This window comes from Chiloscyllium punctatum, chromosome 25 (genome assembly GCF_047496795.1).
Source record: "Chiloscyllium punctatum isolate Juve2018m chromosome 25, sChiPun1.3, whole genome shotgun sequence".
NCBI classification, from domain to species: Eukaryota; Metazoa; Chordata; class Chondrichthyes; order Orectolobiformes; family Hemiscylliidae; genus Chiloscyllium; species Chiloscyllium punctatum.
The window spans coordinates 49,460,517-49,482,539 of NC_092763.1; the positions used below are offsets into that span (position 1 = coordinate 49,460,517).

Here is a 22,023-nt window from a genome sequence, read left to right on the forward strand (position 1 = left end):
GCTCCGACCTATCACCATCACCCTCCCACCTTCATCTATCTATCACCTACTAAGCTACCTTCCCCTCAGCCCCACACCCCTCCCATTTATCTCTCAGCCCCCTTGAGCAGCCCTCACATCCTGATGAAGGGCTCATGCCCGAAATGTCGATTCTCCTGCTCCTCAGATACTGCCTGACCTGATGTACTTTTCCAGCACCACACTCTTGACTCTGATCTCCAGCATCTGCAATCCTCACTTTCTCTTAGACGTCTCAAAATGTATGGTGAATCGCAAAAGAAACAATTAACATAATGTGAGGAAAACCTCTTTATTCAGTGATAGGTTATAGCTGGACTGAACTGCTTGAGAATATTGTGGGTGCAGATTTAATCATGGCTTTCAAAAAGGAATTGAATATGGTCGAGAAAACTGTCTTAAGAAAGGTCACTGGACCCGAAACATTAATTTTGCTTTTTCTCCATAGATGCTGACAGTCCAGCTGAGTTTTCCCAGCAATTTCTGTTTTTATTTCTGATTTGCAACATTCTAAGTTCTTTATCTCTTTTTGTTTTGAGAGAACCCTTGTAGCAACCTGGGAGAAGGGTATGGAACCGGGATTCTTGCAGGGAGGAAGCACATTGCAGAATCTTCAGAATAGCCTCCTTTTGCATTGGAACTAATCTACCAAAATGTACACAAAATAATAAATATTCCTTCTAAGCTGCTCCATCTTGAGCTGATTCAATGATCTTTTCTCAATCATCAGGTCAAAAGTGGGGATGTTCACCAATGATTGTGCAATTCTGGTTTCCTTCTTATCAGAAGGATGGTGTGAAACTTGAAAGGGTTCAGAAAAGATTCACAAAGATGTTGCCAGGGTTGGAGGATTTGAGCTCGAGGGAGAGGCTGAACAGGCTGGGGCTGTTTTCCCTGGAGCGTCAGAGGCTGAGAGGTGACCTTACAGAAGTTTATAAAATCATGAGGGGCATGAATAGGGTAAATAGACAAAGTCTTTTCAGTGGGATGAAGGAGTCCAGAACTAGAGGGCATAGGTTTAGGTTGAGAGGGAAAAAATTTAGAAAGGACCTAAGGGGCAACCTTTTCACATAGAGGGTAGTGCTTGTACGGAATGAGCTGCCAGAGGAAGTGGTGGAGATTGATACAATAACAACATTTAAGAGGCATCTGGATGGGCATATGAATAGCAAGGTTTTAAAGGGATATGGGCCAACTACTGGCAAATGGGACTATATTAGTTTAGGACATGTGGTCAGCATGCACGAGTTGGAATGAAGAGTCTGTTTCTGAGCTGTACATCTCTATGACTATGACTCTATGATTGCACAATGTTTATAGCACCATTCCTCAAATATTGAAACAGTCCATGTTCAAAAACAACAAAATCTGTACACATCCAGGCTTAGGCTGACAAGTGGCAAATAACATTCGTGCCATACAAATACCAGGCAATGACCGTCTCCAATAATATAAAATCTAATCACTGCCCCTTGACATTCAATGGTGTTATCATCACTGAATCCCCTATCAACATTCAGTGGGCCACCATTGACCAGCAACTCTTTCACCACATAAACACATGGCTACAAAGATTGGAGGCCCAAGATGGAATACCACAGCAAGGACCTCACCCCCTGACTCCCCAAAGTCTGTCCACCATCAACAGGGCACAAGTCAGGAGTGTGATGGGATACTCACTTGCTTAGATGGCTGCGAGAAACTGAGGACTGCAAATGCTGGAGATTAGAGTCCTCGGTCTGCAGCAACTGCTATCCTCACTTTCTTGCAGTTGATTTCAACCCCACTGTGAAGCATCTTCCAAGGATGCCTACTTTGATGAAGTTCTCCTTCTCTCTCTACAAGGATCTCAATGAGATTCTCTCACTGTACCACCCGGATCATTTTCTCTGCCCTGAAGCTCTTCAGCCACTTCATAAAGCAGACTCGCTACCACAACCACATCTTCTTCGTCAGTGCCTGCCTAAGGAACCGACTGATTCCGCATGGACTTCAGACTACATTCAGACCAAAACAATTTGGACCTGAACATATTCCTGACGAAGGGCTTATGCCCAAAACATCGATTCTCCCGCTCCTCAGATGCTGCCTGACCTGCTGTGCTTTTCCAGCACCAGATTCTAAATGGGTAAAGTTCCAACAATACTGAAGGTTGACATCATCCAGGAAAAAGCAGCCCACTTGATAGGCAACACACCCACAAACACCCACTCCCTCCACCACCAACATTAAATGGCAGCAGTTTGTACTTTCTACAAGATACACTGCAGAAATTCACCACATATCATCTTCCAAACCCATGACTACTTCCATCTAGAAAGATAAGAGGAGTAGATACATGGGAACACCACCATCTGCAAGTTCCCTTCCAAGACACCCATCATCCTGACTTGGAAATATGTCTCTGGGTCAAAATCTTGGAATGCCCTCCCTAAGGACATTGTGGTTCAACATACAGCACATGGATTAGACATGGATTAGACGTTCAAGAAGGCATCTAACTACCACCTTTTCAAAGGCAACTAGGGATGGACAATAAGGTGATAACAGTCAGCAATGTCCATGTCCCACAAGTGAATAAAAAGCTACACGACCGGTGGCTCAGAGGTTACGAACATGCCAATTGGCCTGCTAGAGGTTAATTCAGTTGAAAATATGTTTGAGGCAATGTTTACCATGATCTTATGGGGCCTACTTCTGCTGTTATGTAATGTGTTGGTTATATCTCGGGTGAAATAAATCTATTGAGATATCTGCAGGTCCAATACACTTGGTATAACAGACTTGTCCTGACTGAATGGGTCATCTCCACAAAACCCTCCCTTTGCGCATGACCGCCCCCTCCTTGTGATTGACGGCTGGGCTGGCACCTTCTGACCAATCACCGCGGGGAGAAGGCGGGTCTGTACGTGCAGCTCGCGTCACGTGTGACGTCGGAGTGGCCCAAGATGGCGACCACCAGTGGGAGCGGCGATAGTAATGCGGCTGTGAGCAGCCGCAAGCACCTGGGTATTCCTCAGGCCGTGTTTGTGGTAAGGGCAGCCCGGGTTGGGGGGGGGAAGGTTTGTGGCCACTTATTTATAAGAGCGCGAGTGTGGGCCTCTATCCCTATGGCGACGTGCGGCCGGGAGTGGCGGCCACCGCCTGTGCTGTGCTGTGCTGTGCTGTGGTCTTCGGACCCTCGTGGTGTTTGACTGCATGATGAGAGTGGGACCTGAGTTCAGGCAAATCAAACCGGAGGCTCCCAGGTTCCCACCTCTTGGACTGGCCTCCTCAGAGTATTCCGGTGAACTGGGACAGGGAGGCTCCTTGCTCTTAAGTACCCTGTCACTCCTGCGGGTTTGTGCGCACAGGGTCGCGTCATTTACGATCACACAACCTGCTATCAGTCTAACTCAGACTCTCATGTTAACGCCACTTGGGCGAGTCATGAAACAAAATCTAATGTGCCTACGCTTCTCTGAGAGCGACTGTTTACCAGATAAGGTACTTACCGATGGGACTAGGCAAAAGTGAGGACTCCAGATGCTGGAAACCAGAGTTTAGATCAGAGTGGTGCTGGAAAAACACAGCAGGTCAGGCAGCATCTGAGGAGCAGGAAAATCGACGTTTCGGGCAAAAGCCCTTCATCAGGATGGGATGGGAGATGAGTTGATGTGTATTGAAAATGGATTAGTGATTATAAAGACATAACTGGTGTTTTGACACCCCACCTCCCGAAAGAGAGGACTTTGCAACGAAGCGGTTCTGTTGGCCTTTACTAAACTCTTAGATTATGTTAAGATGGGAATTGGGAAGAGTGGTGGACTCTGGCAGGTAGTGTGTTTATTTAAAGTTTTGTATTTTAATGCTATTTGGATAATCTCTTCGCTTAGGGATGGCTTTAGGTTTTGCCATTTGTAGCTGTGAACATATGTTCTTAATTGTTTACAACCATATTGTGCTTTTAATGTAGCAATGTTTGAAAAAACAGATCTTGTTAATTGAGTTGGGGGTGTGGGGGTAGTGGGGAGAGTTGGGAGTGGAAATTAACATGGAAAAACAGATGTATTTAATACAAGCCGTGACGTTGAACACTTCTTCCTCCGCCTCCGAGCTTACTTTCACAATCAGGACTCCTGCCCACCTTCCGAGGGCCCATTCGCCCACCTCCAACACACTGCATCCACCTGGACACGCTGTGCTGGCCTCGCCCTCGACCTTTTCATTTCCAACTGCCGCTGGGACATTAACCACCTCAACCTGTCTACCCCCCTCCCCCACTCCAACCTCTCACCCTCACAACGTGCAGCCCTCCAATCCTGACCTCATCATCATGCCAGCGGATAAAGGGGACGCAGTGGTAGTCTGGCGCACTTACCTCTTACACCGCTGAAGCCAAACGCCAACTCGAGGACACCTCTTCCTACCGCCCCCTCGCCCATGACCCCACCCTCCATCCGCAAACAATCATCTCCCAGACCATACAGAACCTCATCACCTCAGGAGATCTCCCACCTACAGCTTCCAACCTCATAGTCCTGGAACCCCGCACTGCCCGGTTCTACCTCCTTCCCAAGATCCACAAGCCTGACCACCCTGGCCGACCCATTGTCTCAGCATGTTCCTGCCCCACTAAACTCATTTCTACCTACCTCGACACTGTCCTATTCCCCCCAGTCCAGGAACTCCCCACATATATTCGAGACACCACCCACGCCCTCCACCTCCTCCAAGACTTCTGTTTCCCCAGCCCCCAACGCCTTGTCTTCACCATGGATATCCAATCCCCCTACACCTCCATCCGCCATGACTAGGGCCTCCAAGCCCTCCGTTTCTTCCTCTCCCGATGTCCCCAACAGGACCCTTCCACCGACACTCTCATTCGTTTGGCCGAACTGGTCCTCATCCTTAATAATTTCTCCTTCGAATCCTCCCACTTCCTCCAGACCAAAGGGGTAGCCATGGGCACCCGTATGGGCCCCAGCTATGCCTGTCTCTTTGGCTACATAGAACAGTCCATCTTCCGTAATTACACCGGCACCACTCCCCACCTCTTCCTCTGCTACATTGATGACTGCATTGGCACCACCTCGTGTTCCCGCGAGGAGGTCAAGCAATTCATCAACTTCACCAACACCTTCCACCCTGACCTTATATTTACCTGGACCATCCCTTGACACTTCCCTCCCCTTCCTGGACCCCTCCATCTCCATTAATGACGACCGACATGACACCGACATTTTTTTACAAACCCACCGACTCCCACAGCTACCTGGATTACACCTCTTCCCACCCTACCTCTCGCAAAAATGCCATCCCGTATTCCCAATTCCTCCGTCTCTGCCTCATCTGCTCCCAGGAGGACCAGTTCCACCATAGAACACACCAGATGGTGGCCTCCTTTAGAGACCACAATTTCCCTTCCTACGTGGTTAAAGATGCCCTCCAGTGCATCTTGTCCACATCCCGCACCTCCGTCCTCAGACCCCACCCCTCCAACCATAACAAGGAAAGAACGCCCCTGGTGCTCACCTTCCACTCTACTAACCTTCGCATAAACCAAATCATCCGCCGACATTTCCGCCACCTCCAAACAGACCCCACCACCAGGGATATATTTCCCTCCCCACCCCTTTCTACCTTCCGCAAAGACCGTTCCCTCTGTGACTGTCTGGTCAGGTCCACGCCCCCCCTACAACCCACCCTCCCCTCCTGGCACCTCCCCCCCCCCCCCCCCCGCCACTGCAGGATTTGCAAAACCTGCGCCCACCTCCTCCCTCACTTCCATCCAAGGCCCTAAAGGAGCATTCCACATCCATCAAAGTTTTACCTGCACATCCACCAATATCATTTATTGTAGCCGTTGCTCCTGATGCGGTCTCCTCTACATTGGGGAGACTGGACGCCTCCTAGCAGAACGCTTTAGGGAACATCTCTGGGACACCTGCACCAATCAACCACACCGCCTTGTGGCCCAACATTTCAACTCTCCCTCCCACTCTGCTGAGGACATGGAGGTCCTGGGCCTCCTTCACCGACGCTCCCTCACCACCAGACGCCTGGAGGAAGAATGCCTCATCTTCCACCTTGGAACACTTCAACCCCAGGGCATCAATGTGGACTTCAATAGTTTCCTCATTTCCCCTTCCCCCACCTCACCCTAGTTCTAAACTTCCAGCTCAGCACGGTCCCCATGACATGTCCTAACTGCCTATCTTCTTTTCACCTATCCACAGCACTTCTCTTCTCCCCCCCCCCCCCCCCCCCCCCCCCCGACCTATCACCTTCATCTCCTCCCCCACTCACCTATTGTACTCTTTGCTACTTTCTCCCCACCCCCACCCTCCTCTCATTTATCTCTCCACCCTTCAGGCTCTCTGCCTGGCCTCCTGATGAAGGGCTTTTGCTCGAACCGTCGATTTTACTGCTCCTCGGATGCTGTCCGAACTGCTGTGCTTTTCCAGCACCACTTTAATCTAGACCCCAGAAGTATTTAGTGAGTTTATCCACAGAAGAGCTGCGACAGATGAAAGCTCTGCAGCCAATGGTGAGATGAAGTAAGAAAGGATGCCCAAAAGGCACATACAGAAGACAGCTAATGTGTACAAAGGTTAAGAAGATGTAAAGGTAGCTTACCAAAACCAAACCATAGAGGGATTTGAAACAGGTGAGAATCGTGAACTTTAAAATGAGCCAGCATCATTCAGGAAGCTTGTTTGTGAATGGCCAGGTCAATGAAATTTGGGGAGACTATGGCTGAATGATATTACCACTAGACCATTAAACCATGGACCCACACATTGTTCTGGGGACGTGTGTTCAACTCCCATCAGGGAAGATGAAGATAGAATTCAATTTTAAAAATCTGGAATGAAGAGTCTAATGATGACCATGATTGTCAGCAAAAACAATCTGGTTTACTAATGTCCTTTAGGGAACAAAACTGGCCTTATCTGGACTGGCCTATACAGTATGACCATGGGCCTACAGGAAAGTGGTTGACTCTTATCAATTATGGATGAGCAATAAATGCTGGCCAAGCCAGTGATGCTGACATCCCATGAATTAATCAAAGGTGGAATCCATGGACTGGCTTTGCACTTGTTAAGATTCTTGCTCCCTGAATTGACAAAAGTGGCGATTGTAGGGAGGATGAGCAAACTGATCTTAGCTCTGTGAAGCCATCCAAATGGGGTTAGAAATGAGAAATATAATGAGAGTTAAAATAGTTCAGTAATAGGAACTGTTCTCAGTGGCTAGGATTGAGATTTCTGAAGGTCATGTTGCCTGCTTGGTGCCAGGCTTAAGGATAGCTCATCTGGACTGCAGAGGAACTTGGAGTGGGAGGGAAAAGATCCAGTCGTTGTGGCCCACGTAGGTACCATTGCTAGAGGTAGAATGAGGAAAGAGATTCTGGATTCTGCTGAAGGAATATGAGCAAATAGGGTCTAAATTTTTGGCAGAATTAAAAAGATAATGATCACTTGTTTATTAACTGGCTCACAAAGTAATTGGCATAAGTTCATTAAGATTAAAGAGGTAAATACGTGACTCGGATTGTGGGAGAAATGGATTCAAATTTATGGGACATGGGCACCAATGCTGGGGAAAGATGTGATGAGCTCCACTTGAATCATGCTGGCAGCGGGGTCCTAACAATTTGCATAATTAAGGCTTCACAGTTGGCGATTGGGGTTTCCCAGTTGCATGAAATTTGTTTAAAAATCAAAGTTAAAAGACAAGATAGCAGCAAAAATTACTAATGTTGATTGTTACAAGAAAATAAAATGAATGGATAGAACTGCTAAACTACTAGTACAGAATCTAATTGAAGTGCCAACTGTGTTTTGGAAATTATTCTACAGGAGGAATTTGGAAATATATAATTTTTGAAGATTTTAAAGCATTGTGTAATTTGACATATCTGGTTGACATGGACAAGTTAGACTGAAGGGTCAGTTTCTGTGCTGTACGTCTCTATGACTCTATGCGTGACCTCATATTGCACCAAAGAATCATAAAGGATAGGGACATTTGATAATAGAATAAAACTTGAGATTTTTAACAGACAAAATATTCAGAATAAAATTAACAAGTTAACACTGCAAATGGAGACAAATTAGTATGATTTGGTATAGATGTGGTTACAGGTAGACCAGATTGGGAACTGAAAATCCAAGGGTAGGCAGTATTTCAGAAGGATAGACAGAAAGGAAGAGGAGGTAATATTGTTTTGTTAGTAAATGAAGAGATCAGTGAAAGGGTATAATGCTGGAGTTCAAGACAGAGAATGAGTATGGATAGAAATAAGAAATAGCAGGGGAAAGGAGTTCCTGTGGGACTAATCTATAAGTCCCCAAACAGTAGTTCCACAGTAGGGCACATTAGACAGAGTAACCTTGATTATCCGAACAAAAAATTCCCCGCCCATGTTGTTCGCATAATCAAAGTTGCCCTATAAACCAGGACGTATTAGGGCTTGTAAGAAAGATGTGGCAACAATCATGGTTAATTTTAGTCTGTGTATGAATTAGCAAGGTTACCTTTGGGGGAACAGTTCCATTTTTAATTTGATCTGTCACATGTACCTAGGTACAATGAAAAGTTTTGTTTTGCATGCAGTATTGGCAGATCATTCCATACAAAGTGCATAAGGTAATGGAACAGTGCAAGGAATACAATGTTACGGCTGTAGAGAAGGTGTCCAAAGGCAGAGATCAATGTTAAATTTTAAATTTGAGAGGTCCCTTCAGAAGTCTAGTAACTGTGGGGGAGAAGCTGGTCTTGAATCTGCTGCTACATACATTTTCGTATCTGCTGCCTGACAGAAGAGTTTGGAAGAGATTATAACTGGGGTGGGAGGAGCTTTTGATTAGGTAGGCTGCCTTGCAATGCAGCAACAAGTATTAATGGAGTCAAAGGATGGAAAGTTGGCTAGTATGATGGACTGGGCTGTGTTCAGAACTCTGGTTTCTCAAGGTCCAGGTAGAGTAGTTGCCATACCAAGCTATGATGCATCCAGATAGAATGCTTTCTTTCTATGGTCCATCTATTAAAATTGGTAAAAGTCTTTATGGATATGCCAAATTTCCTTAGTGTACTGAAGAAATAGAAGTGTTGTGTTTTCAATAGCAGATAGTGAAAAACTTCTTTATAAAAGGGAAGAGAGTAGCTAAAGTGAAAGATGGGTCCTTGAAGGATGAGACTGGAAGTTAATATTAGGGAACACAGTAATAATGGAGGCATTAAATCAATACTTTATCTCAGTTTTCACTGTGGAGGACTGTGCCACCCCAGTAATAGGTAATGAAGACATTATAGAAAAGCAGGAATTTTAAAACCGTAGTTACCATTAAGGATATGGCACTGACCAAACTATTGGGATTGAAGGCAAGCAAGTCATAGGACCTGGTGGCCTACATCCTACATCCTACAGGCTTAAAGGAAGTGGTAGCAGAGATAGTGGATCCATTGGTTATAATCAAAAATTCCCTGGATGCTGGAAAGATTTCCATGGATTGGAAAAGTGCTAATACAATGCTCTTATTCAAAAGGAGCCAGTTAGTTTAACATCTGCTCTTGGGAACTTGTTAGAATCCATTATTAAGGAAGTAATAAGGAAAGTCAAACCATAGTCCATTAATTAGTCAAATTGTGTTTTTCAAAGATGTAATGAGAATCCTGTAGATGTCGTAAAGCTGTACTTCTAGAAGGCATTTGATAAGGTACCACACAGTGCACAACATAGGATCACATGAGGTTGGGGTAATGTATTAACTTCGATAGAGGATTGAGCTATAGGGAGAGGCTGAATAGGCTAGGGCATTTTTTTCCCCTGGAGTGTCAGAGGGTGAGAGTGCTGACCTTAGAGGTTTATAAAATCATGAGGACCATGGATAGGGTAAATAGCCAAGATGTTTTTCTGTGGATGGGGGAGTCCAAAACTGGAGGGTGTAGGTTTAAGGTGAGAGGAGAAAGATATAAAAGGGACCCAAGGGACAACTTTTTCACACAGGGTGGTGCATGTTTGGAATGAGCTGCTAGAAGAAGTGGTGGAAGCATATACAATTATAATATTTAAAAGGCATCTGGACAGGTACATAAGTAGGAAGGGTTTAGAGGGATAAAGGCCAGATGCTGGCAGAAAGACAGTTTAGGATATCTGGTCGGCATGGATGAGTGGGTCTAAAGGGTCTGTTTCCATGCCTGTATAAGTCTAGACTTTCTAACTAACAGAAAACAGTGTCAGGATAAATGGGTCCTTTTCTGGTGTGCAAGGTGTAACTAGTGGGATGCCGCAAGAGTCAGTTCTTGGGGCCCCAACTACTTAAAACCTATATTAATGACTTGGACACAGGTATGGAAGAAAATTTGCAGATAACAATTAAATAGGTGGGCAAATAAATTGCAGTGAAAAAATTAAGAAATTTTGCAAATTGGTTATGGTTAGTATCGGTGAATGGGCCAAAAATTGCCAAATGGAGTTTCACGTGGATATGAGAGGTTATTCATTTTGATTGGAAGAATAGAAAGGTAACTTATTGTCTGAATGGAGGGAAACTTTACAGAGTGCTTCAGCACAGAGAGATCTGGATGTCCTTGTGCATGAATCTCAGAAAACTAGAATGCAGGTACAGAAGGTAATTAGATTAGATTACAGTTTTAGTCCATTTATTTCAGGAGGGATGTAGTTTTACTGAAGGCATTTCAGTGGGTGGATTGTCTTATGAAGAGAGATTGAGTAGTTTAGACCTGAAGTTTAGAAAAGAAGAGATCTAATGTATATAAGGCGTTAAAGGGGATTGACAAGGTAGATGGAGAGGAGATGATTACCCTTGTGGGCAATCTAGAACAATAGTTTTAGGGTAAGGGTAGCAGATTTAAGATTAGATTAGATTACTTACAGTGAGGAAACAGGCCCTTCGGCCCAACAAGTCCACACCGACCTGCTGAAGCGCAACCCACCCAGACCTGTTCCCCTTTACCTAACTCTATGGGCAATTTAGCATGGTCAATTCACCAAACCTGCACATTTTTGGATTATGGGAGGAAACCGGAGCACCCGGAGGAAACCCATGCAGACTCAGGGAGAATGTACAAACTCCACTCAGTCAATCGCCTGAGGTGGGAATTGAACCCGGGTCTCTAGCGCTGTGAGGCAGCAGTGCTAACCACTGTGCCACCGTGCTGCCCACTTTAAGACACCTGAGAAGGAATTACTTCTCTGAATCATGAATCTGGAATTCATTACCCCAGAGTGCAGTGGCTGTCAGGACACTGAAAAATTTGAGGATATAGGTTTTTAATTAGTAATTGGTTGCAGGGTTATAGAGAGTAGGCAGGGAATTGATGTTGCAGCCAAGATGAGATTGGGTATGACCATTTTGAATGGTGGAGCCGGCCTGAGAAGCTGAATAGCTTAATGGTCCCAGTTCTTTCGTAGAGGGTCAGGGTCCAGTTAGGCAGCATTGGGATAACTATTTAGAGATGACAGTGGTAGGTGAGAGTTTCAGCAGCAGTGTGGCAATGAGTTGGGAATGAAATTCATAGAATGAAATCATCGTTAGTGGAGTAGAATTTATGGAATGGATTGAAAACTTGGGCTCCTTTAACCCTATCTTCAATCACTAGAAATAGTAATTCAGTTGTGATATTATCATAGTTGGGTAATTTGGCTGTTGTACATTCAGGAAATGCGATGGAGAAGTACAGATGGGTGTCATTAGGATCTTGGCATACTTCTCCATTGTCACAATACCTCCTTTAAAGTGCTGCCCCACTACGCTTCACCCTTAAACTAATTGGAATTACAAAGAAATGATCATAAGCAGCTGGGGCATGTTGGTCAGGCTAGGCATTCCAACTGTCTTCCTGGAAATAATATTCGATATAACATCTCAAATTCCAATTGGGAAATGAGGAGGGGTCACTGGACTCAAAATTCTGTTTTATCCTCATTGCCAGACCTGTTGAGTTTCTCCAGCAATTTCTGTTTGTTTGTTTCCGAGCTCCATCATCTGTGGTTCTTTGTTTTATCATATACAACTCTGTAATAATGCTCCGAGCAGCTGCTATGATGTAATTGAAAATATTGTATAGTCACTGTGCACTAATCTTACTTCATATTGTCAAAATATTTCAATGTTAATCTGTCAATGGTAACACCCAGACTGTAGATGATTGGGGAAATCGGTACAACTCTTTAAATGTTGTTGCTGGTGTGTAGATTGCATTTATTTCATTTTTTAAGTCTCTTTTTTTTTTGTTTATTATCTGTTTTCTAGGAGGATGTTGTTGCATTTATGAAGCAACCAGGTAATGAGACAGCAGACTTAGTGCTGAGGAGGCTAGATGAGCAATACCAAAAATACAAATTCATGGAGCTGAATCTATCGCAAAAGAAAAGAAGGTGAGAATTTATCATCACAGTGTTAAAAATGTCCACGCTCTAAGCTACTTTAGCTGAACATGTTAAATAAAGATTCGCAGTTTAAGCTGTGACTGAGAAAGCCACTGAAGTGATTTGGTGTTTTTTGAGTGAGAAAATGCACACCTTATTGATTCACTTACTGCAAAGCACTGGCTTTCAAATTAAATTTTTATTGGATGGGATTCTACAGCTAGTACTATGTAATATTTTTTGTACAGAGCTATTCTCAAATTCCAATTGTTTTCCTACAAAAATCAAAAACTGGCTGTTTCCAAGAATTGAAAACTGACCCTTGCTCCAATACCTGGTGTCATTGACGTATGTTACATGTCACACATTTTAAAAAGAATATAATTGTGCATTTCTCTGACCAAGTGAGACCAGCGCACCACTTGCTGATTAAAAATATCCATACATTGTCTAAGTCAAAGCTAATGTTACAAACAAACCATCTAAGATGGTCTAATGTTGTACCTGTTGAGAGAGTGAAGCAATATTCTGTAATTGTTTTAACTGGAGGTTGCCATATTATGTTAGGATCAAGGAAAAACATTGATTTCTATCAGAATTCTGTCTTGGCTGTGGTGCTGCCAGAGATAAATGAAAAATAAAAATCCTTCACTATTTTGCAACTTTTGGCATCAGAGAAAATACTGTAAGAGAAATTTGGGTGGTTATGTCAAATGTAAATAATGCCCATCTTCCTTAATGTCGTTATTTATGTTTTATTCTGCTGTCGTGTATCGCACAGACCTTTTTCTCCTCAAGATTTCTTCTTGGCTCAAGGCTTTCTTGACAAGTGTCAAATTTGACCCCAGCAACTTCCAACCACATATCTGTGCCACCAAAGACTTATTGTTTTCATCTCCATTTAGTCTTGGCTGTCCAGCCTCAGCCTAGTTACTGTTGAACTCTTCATCCAGGTTTCTATTACCTCTTGATTTGACTTTTGCAACATATTCCTTGCCAGCCTCTGAATTCTACCCTGTGCAAATTTGAGGTTGCACATAGTAGTTTCCTTAGTCATACCAGCAATTGTTTACCCATATCTATTATGTTTGCTAATCTGTATTAGCATGTTAGGCAAAGTTTTGATTTTTAAAATTCTCATTTCTTGATTTCAAGTTCCATATGACCTCATCCCTCCTCAACTCTGTAATCCAGCCCTAAAACTGTCTGGGATAACTGTGTACTTTTGTCATTCTGGCCCAGTTTCAATTGTTCCAGCATTCCCTCAGTTGTCTTCACATTGGCACTGGAATTCCCTTCCTAAACCCCTGTATCTCACCCCATTCCTTTAGGACACTCCTTAAAACTACCTTTCTCATCAAGCTTTTGGTTATCTGCCTTAGTATTTGCCTGTGTGGCTCATTATCGTAATGTTACTACGTTGTACTTGTATATTTTATTATTTAAAGACACTATTTGCATAAAAGCTGTTCTGTGAAAAGGAATTGTGCTTTTTTTTATCTCTCAACATGACCATTTATACTTGCCATCTTTTCTTCCTTTCTCTAGGCTAAAAAGTCAAATTCCAGAAATTAAACAGACATTAGAGATTTTAAAACACATGCAGAAGAAAAAGGTAAAGCTGTGTAAATTTTCATAAAGTTGACTGATTGACAGTTACTTTGCCCAGTCTCTTAAATGTTTTTTTTAATTTTGTATGCGTGTTTAAGCAATATATATTTGCTTTAGACAAATAAATCTCTAAGGAAGAATTTTTGGCATTTGGAATTCTGATGTTATGGATTTAACTCTCACTAGGATTATATAAGGATTATCAAAAATATTGCTTTTAGATTTGGTGTTCTTTCTTGGGCAAATGACCTGAGTCTAACACCCCTGTTGTTTCTTTGAAATTGGCTACAGCGAAACAGATTTGCAACATGAAGCAATTTTACCTGTCATACCCGGTTCTTACAGCAACTGTTTCACTTTGACCCTGCATTGTCTTTTGTCCTTTAAAAGTCTGTTTTCTCTTCCTTTTTCTCAGAGCCAAGTATTCCTTTAACTATTCTGTTTTTCTCTCTCTCATTTTAATTGGTAATTGTTGTGGTAGCAGCAACTTCAAACTGGTCTCCAATCCAAAGATTGATTAATCTTGGTTGCTATTCATAACTAACTTATTCCTATTACATTTGTTTTTATGATGTAGTGTCATATATATTGCTGTAATTATATGTGGTTCTTACAGAAATGAGAGTTTGGCTATTTTAACTATAATGCAGCCCTACATCTGCCTGCTTTTTGTTTTAAAGGATTCCACAGATCCAATGGAGACGCTGTTTCTCCTCGCAGATAACTTGTATGCTAAAGCATCTATCACTCCTACAGATAAAGTGTGCCTATGGTTGGGGGTAAGTTCTGGGCCATGGTTTCTGCTGCAAAAATATGTAAGGGGAACAAAATTTGCAGAGTATCATCAGAAATGAACACTTTTTTTTATAATTCTTTGTGCATTCATTTGAAATACAGGTATTACGACTGCTCATTCCAAAATAGATCTGCAAACAGAAAAGTATGATACTGTGGGCAGTGGAAATCTGTAACCAACTAAAACAGATGTATACTTATTCTAATTGTCAATATAATTGTCGTGTTACACAGCCATTTAGTTATTTCAGTGAATAGTGTATATCTCCTGAAAGTCCAGGAAGCATGAACAAGGCACCATATGTATAAGACAGACATTTTTGCTGTTCCCCAGGTACTTCCAGAGACAGGGTAACTTTCACCAATGTTTCTTTTCCTTATTACTGAGTAATCTAGAAGAAATTTAAAATCTGGAGATACAAGATCCTGCCAAGACTAGAAATAGTCAAAGAGAAGATAGGACAGATCATAACGCAGTAGTTAGGTGATAATATTGGGTTTGCCAGCCTGTGAATCATAGAAGAATGAGTACATTGGGAGATGTTGAGATACTTGAAAGAAAACTATGAGGAAGTGTAATGATTTTTATTTTCATCGTCATGAGGATGCTTGGATTATTACACTAAGATGTATGGATTCATGTCACTCAGGCTGAGAACACTTTTGTCAGTAGCCATGCACTACATAAGCATAGTGGTTTTAAATTTCAATATTAGCAGTTGTACAGCGCTCAGTGTAGAGTTACTTTTGTCTTCCTGCACCTTTGGCTCAGTTGTAAAGGAAGTGTGCTCCTGAGCCATATGGATGAGAGTCTTGCCCTCTTTTAAGTGAGTGTCTTCACTTTAGTAACAGTGTCATTACTGTTGACTTTGCCATCTCTGGACTGTAGCTGGAAAGAATCTTGGTGTCAATCATTGTCCACAAGCCTCTGCTAGAAAGTGCACTTGTGGGAATTAAATGGACGGGACCAAATGTGATACCCCACAAGTCATTAGTCTGTTGGTGCCCACTATCCAGCTCAGTGCAGGAAAACAACTTGTTGTGTTAAGTTCCGAATACATCTGGGCCCATATTCTGAGGAACTAGCAAAAGCAATGAATGATTGTGGGGCATTGACAAAAAAAAATAAGATGTAGCTCTGTCTTGCACAGGCTAATGTAATGCTTGAGTATGACCTCGATGAGGCTCGAGCATTACTTGAAAAGAATCTGACAACTGCAACCCGTAATCTGGAAGGACTAGAAGAGGATCTGGATTTCCTTCGAGATCAGTTCACTACCACAGAAGTCAGTATCCTTTATATCAAAGTAACACTGAGAAATGGCACCTTCATTCTTCTGCAGTTTTTTGTGAGATTTCTATTAACAGTTTCTTTATCATTTGTTTTATGAGGGGAAACTGCAATTGACAAACAGATTGGGAGGGTAAGTGAATAAAATGATGCTTGTCAGTATGAATCCACACTTAACCTGACAGGGAAAAAAAGGCATATGGTGGCTTAATTCAGGTTCACCATTTGCTTTTTCATGGCAGAACTGTCATTTTCCTCTCAGTAATGCACTTAAAACATTGAGATCTTGAGCAATCTTTGCAGTTGCACATTGAGTACGAATGGTGTTTGCTGAATATGAAAAAAAATCCATGGGGAGCAATTGAGTTTCATTTGCATACTTGATACCGGTGACCAAGACTTTACTCGTGTGCAGAATGTAATTATTCAAAGTTTGGGTGTGTTTCAGAAAAGTTACTAAGTTGTTTGGGAAGGGATGAGTGAGAATGGCAATATGTCAAAAGTTAATGAGATGCAATTGCAGACAACTTGACATATCTTGAATGTTTGTGTACAGAACAACCTTGATTATCTGAACGAGACAGGCGGGGAGTATTTTGTTTGGATAACTGATTTGATCATAAACAAAGGAAGCCATGTTGAACATAATTACGTAAAACATGTTTTATAGTTTTTATTGCACTCAATCGATAAAATGTGTACAAATACTGAATATTGCTTAAAAATTCATGATACTTTACAAATAAAATCACTTTTTGGCGAGAGTTTGAATCAAGTCTGTGAAATCTTTTGCTAACATTTGCCTTGATTTTATCCCGGTTCTCAACAGCAGCCGGCATCTTTCTGTTCAGTGTCATCCCACCGCCAGATTAACCATTGTCCCTCCCTCCTCAGCGACTGCCAAGCTCTTAGTGATGCAGAGGTGCAAAATACAGGGGGAACACAAGAGAGGGGGAAGATTGTTTTGCTGACTAACTTCAGTTTCCATCCTTTCATTTTTTTTAAGGGGGGTAATGTTTTCATCATGTTTCCTCCCATCAAGTTTTACTCCTGTTTATTTTCACATGTGCTAACTCACTACGATTTGCTCTCCCCCATTTAAAAAAAAGTTACATTAAATTTTCTTGTCACCTAAAAGATATTGAACTACATTTTTGGAAACAAAAGAGTCGTTAAGGGATAATGGGAGGAACAAGCATTTTTGACTTAACACTCCAGAGAATGAGCTGAGGAAAAAATATTGTTGGGTTCGCAAAACCACAGCGAGTCAATGTTAAGTGGGAATCTTGCTGTTAGAGCACACAGCTCCGGCTTGCACATGTATTGTTCTTGTGTGTTCACAAACCTTCATCCTCGGGGAGAATAAGTATTGGAGAGCCTTTTGATAAAAAGTGTAAGACTTGACTCTAACATCATGTCTCGAGTATATGTTTTAATTTAATTATTTATTAATGCATACTTGCATCTATATTCCTGTTCTAATTTACAATACAATGCATTAAATGGATGAGGAATAGAATTTTCCTATTTCAGTTGAAATGCATGTGTAGGGACCTTGACACCTGGTTTGGATAATCTGAAATTTGGATAATTGATGTTCGGATAGCCAAGGTTGTTTTGTATATATGTTCTATCCTGGTTTGCCAAACTCTTGCCATTCTGCCTGCTCCATCCTTGAAGTATAGCTGCCATTTGCGTAACAGAATCAGTATCTCTTATCAATGAATACTAGCATCATAATCTTCACTGAAATTGTCACTGTACATTAGTCCACTTCTCTTTGCAATAAGCATATCACTTATCTATTCTCCCTCTCTCTCATTTTGTGTTGCTGAGATAGAGAATGGATGTTGCTGCAATGTGACCTGTAAACTATTTTTTAGTTGTCCTGGAGGGAAAATGTGTCTAGTAGGTAAACAGATTAGGCCTTTATTCATTAGAGTTAAGATAATGTGGGTAGATCTAATTGTTACATACAAGATTCTGGGCAGGGACTTGACAGGGTAGATGTTTCCACCAACTGGGGGGGGGGGGGGGGGGGGGAGAGAAGGGAGAATAGTCTGGAACTAGAAGGCCTAGTTACAGAGGAAGGGTTTACTCATTTAAAATTGAGATGTGAAGGAACTTCTTCTCCCAGAGGGTAGTGAATGTCTGGAATTCTGCACCCAACCAAATTGTGAAAGCTAGATCTCTGAAAGTGTACAGTTGCCGTACCAGGTAGTGATACATCTAGACAGAATGCTCTCAGTGGCACACCTATAAAGGTTGGCAAGGGTATTCACTGTCATGCCAAATTTCCTCAGCTACCTGAGGAAGAAGAGATGTTGGGCCTTTGTAACCAGTGCATCCACATGAAGAGTCCAAGAAAGCTTGTTGTGGGTGACCACTCCCAGGAGTTTGACACTATCCACTTGTTCCATCTCTGTGCTGTTAATGTGTAGGGGGGGCATGAGTAACATCCCACCGAAAGTCAATAATGAGTTTCTTGGTTTTGCTGGCATTGAGAGCTAGGTTGTTCTCAGTGCACCATTTTTCCAGGTCTTCTATCTTCCGTCTGTAGTCTGTTTCGTCACCATCTGAGATTCAACTGACTATGGTGGTGTCATCAGCGAACTTGTAAATGGCATTAGTCTGGTATTTGGCGACACAGTCATGGGTATACGGTGAGTACAGTAGGGGCTGAGTAAGCACCCCTGGGGGGGCTCCAGTGTTGAGTGTTAGGATGAAATATTGTCCCCAGTCTTCACTGATTGTGGCCTGTGGGTCTTGACTCTCAGTTTTGAGCATATTACTTGAGAGTTGGGCATTTGGCCCTTTAAGAAAGATTATGGCTGATGTGATTATGGAATCAATTCCACTTCCCTGTATGCCCATCATAATTGTTGACTCCCCTGTCAATCTGCCTTGAAAAAAATTAAATGATCCAGCCTCCACTGCTTTATCTGAAAGAGAATTCCACAATCTCATGACCATCTGAGAGAACAAAGTCTTTTTGTCTCCCTCTTAAAAGGGATACCTGTTTTTCTTGTGCTGCTTAGTTCTAAATTCTCTGAGAGAACATCTTTCTGGTAGCTACCTCATCAAGCTCCCTCAGGATCTTGTGTTTTAACAAGATCATCTCTTGTTCTTCTAAACTCCAGTGGGTATAGACACAATTTGTTCAACCTTTCTTCCTAAGAGAAGCAAGCTGTCCTGGGCTGCTTGTTTCCATGCTCAGTTGAATGATTCCTTGATATTCAGCTCCCCTGTTCGCTCCTTCAAGAGTTGAGTGGTTTTTGGCAAAAGCAAAGCTGCAGAAATGTTCAGTTTCCAATAGAGGGCACCACCTGCACCTGAAGAAAAATTAAAACCTAATCTGCAGAAACAATGTTTAGTGAACATGTAGCCAAAGGCTGGCAACAATTAATATTGATTTATTCAGGTACAAATTAAATTTCCAAAAGATAATGTTTTGGAATGTGATATGCAATTAATGAGAAATGTCTGCAGAATGTTTAGGAAGAAAAAGATGACCTTGAACTTATGGTTCCCCAGATGCATCACTGGTATTTCTATGTGTCATTTCTAAGTATTTTGTAGACTATTTTGTAGAGTTTGGTGACTATGATTAATTAAGGACCATTATTATTGTATCATTTGGTTACCAGCTAATAGAGGTGGATATTGGTCTATCTTTAAGTTGCAATTTCTGTGTTCGTGTTTACAGTGTATGTTATCTTAGAGGCCAGAGACATATTCCTGTTTAATGGGAATAGTGAAGGGAATCGGAGGTGTGTGCCATGAATAGGAATGAATTAGGAGAGGGTTTGTAGAGCAATATGGGAGAATTGTCTATTGGCTAAAATAAGTTAAATGTTGTCCTAGTTCTGGATGATCGTGGAGTGTTATGGAAGGGGAGAAGGTGAGAAAGTGCGCATGATGTTGTCCATCCAGATCTGGTGATTGGATAAATTAATTATGCATAAGATACATTCATAACTACAGCCATAGTCTTGAAGCTACGTTTCTACAATGATATCGATCAATATGGCAGAAAGAACAAAGATTGTATTGGAGAGGTTAAGAACTGGCGAAGTAATGTGGGATTAAGTTCAAATGTAGACTAGAACAGATATAGTTGTCAGGCTTCTTAGTGCCTTGGTGTTTATAGTAGGTTTCACAGTAATCCTTATTGTGTCATTTTTTTTAAGTTTCAATGAATGATGTGCCATTGTGGGACTTGAGCCCACATCCTCTACAATGTAAATGTAGTGTCACAGCTACTATGTTTCACACTAATCAACCAGAAACAAAGCCTTGTCCATTTGAGGAGTTCTTCTTATGAAGCTTATTACAAGTCGTACTCGGGCATTGTCGGCATCGAACACATTCTAACTGACATTAAATATTTGATTTCTCCTTAACTAATCGTCTATCAGATATGGCAAGAGTTTATAACTGGGATGTTAAAAGAAGAAGCTCTGAGGCTGCTTCTAAGAGTAGCGCATAGTTCACAACAATACATTTTTACACATAGCTAAACTCTGAAACTCACTTTTTTTCTTTAAAATATTCACAGATTTGGCAACTCTTGTGTTTGGAAAGCTGCAGTTATTTTTGTCTTTGGAAACAAAGGTGTTGAATGTTAACCCCAAGAGCAGATGAGACTGAAACTACAGATATATGGATATACTGGTTTATTGCATTGCTTGTAAAGCTTTTGTGGAAATGAAGAATGATATAGAATACAGGTTCAAAATGTCATTACCGGTTTTCACAAGCCACACTTGCAGCAGTCCTGCAGCCTAGTCGTACAGACACAGTGGGCACCCATGTATCCATGCAACTGGTTCTTGCTATGATACAATACATGTAAAGATTTTGTATGGTTCTACCATGTGTTAATAAAGTGCTGAACAGAATAAAACAAGTGTTCCTGCATTATTTAATTCTGTATTTTTCCTGTGTAAGTTGTACTCTGAGGAATGCCAGATTTAAGCAAAAAACTATACTTTCTATCTCAAGCACTTGATTTCTTAATATAATGTTAATCTTTATACATAAGTACTGTCTTGATTTAAGTAGGGAGTAAAACATCCACTCCAAACTTTGGAACTGCATTTTTTAGATTGCCAACTTGTGGTGTTTGAGTGAAAAGGTGGCTCAGTAGTCAGCACTGCTGCCTCTCAGCACCAGGGTCCTGGGTTCGATTCCTGCCTGTCTGTGTGGAGTTTGCACATTCTCCTAGTGTCTGCGTGGGTTTCCTCCCACAATCCAAAGATGTGCAGGTCAGGTGAATTAACCATGCTAAATTGCCCACAGTGTTAGGTGTGTTAGTCAGCGGTAAATATAGGGTAGGGAAATGGGTTTGGGTTGGTTTCTGTTCGGAGGGGCAGTGTGGACTTGTTGGACCGGAGAGCCTGTTTCCACAGTGTAGAGAATCTAATCTAAAAAAAATTGCCAATTCTTTAAAGAATTATCTAATATCAGAATTTAGGACCATTTCAGCTAGTAGCATCACAGAATAGAACAGCAGATGGGGCCACCATATGCCCCATAGAATATGTACCAGTTCTTTTAAAGAGAAATTCATTAATCCCATTGTGAGCCCCTTTCCCCATCATTATGCAATTTCCATTCATTCCACCAGCATATCTATGCCATCTTGAAGTCTGATTACTATTTTCTTCACTCTTTACCACACTAGGATTTACTATCATCTGCACATTTAAATCGTGCCCTGTACCCAAAGCAGTATACATCAAAAATAATTGTGTATCAAAAGGTCAGTGGTGCAAAACTTCACCCCAAAACAAGATTTCTGTCCTTCAGCTTATTTTGTATCTATGCTTCCGTGACCCTTTTTTTTAATATCATGGGCTTCATCTTGAGGAATCTATTTGTCAAAAACATTTTGAAAATTCATTTATGTAACATCAACTGTAGC

At 41.9% G+C, this 22,023-nt stretch overlaps 1 protein-coding gene across 2 annotated transcripts; it reads left to right on the forward strand.

Moving 5' to 3' along the window:
• Positions 1-2,938: 2,938 nt before the first annotated feature.
• Positions 2,939-21,006, forward strand: vbp1 (von Hippel-Lindau binding protein 1). Of its 2 annotated transcripts, none has more exons than XM_072595229.1 (6): positions 2,939-3,050; positions 12,285-12,409; positions 13,949-14,015; positions 14,692-14,790; positions 15,958-16,096; positions 20,516-21,006. In XM_072595229.1, exons 1-6 carry the CDS (start codon positions 2,967-2,969, stop codon positions 20,584-20,586), a joined length of 585 nt encoding a protein of 194 aa, XP_072451330.1. In that variant the 5' UTR covers positions 2,939-2,966; the 3' UTR covers positions 20,587-21,006. The 2 variants fall into 2 exon arrangements, with proteins under 2 accessions (XP_072451330.1, XP_072451331.1); XM_072595230.1 differs by having other exon boundaries at positions 15,958-16,092; positions 20,656-21,006.
• Positions 21,007-22,023: the final 1,017 nt, after the last annotated feature.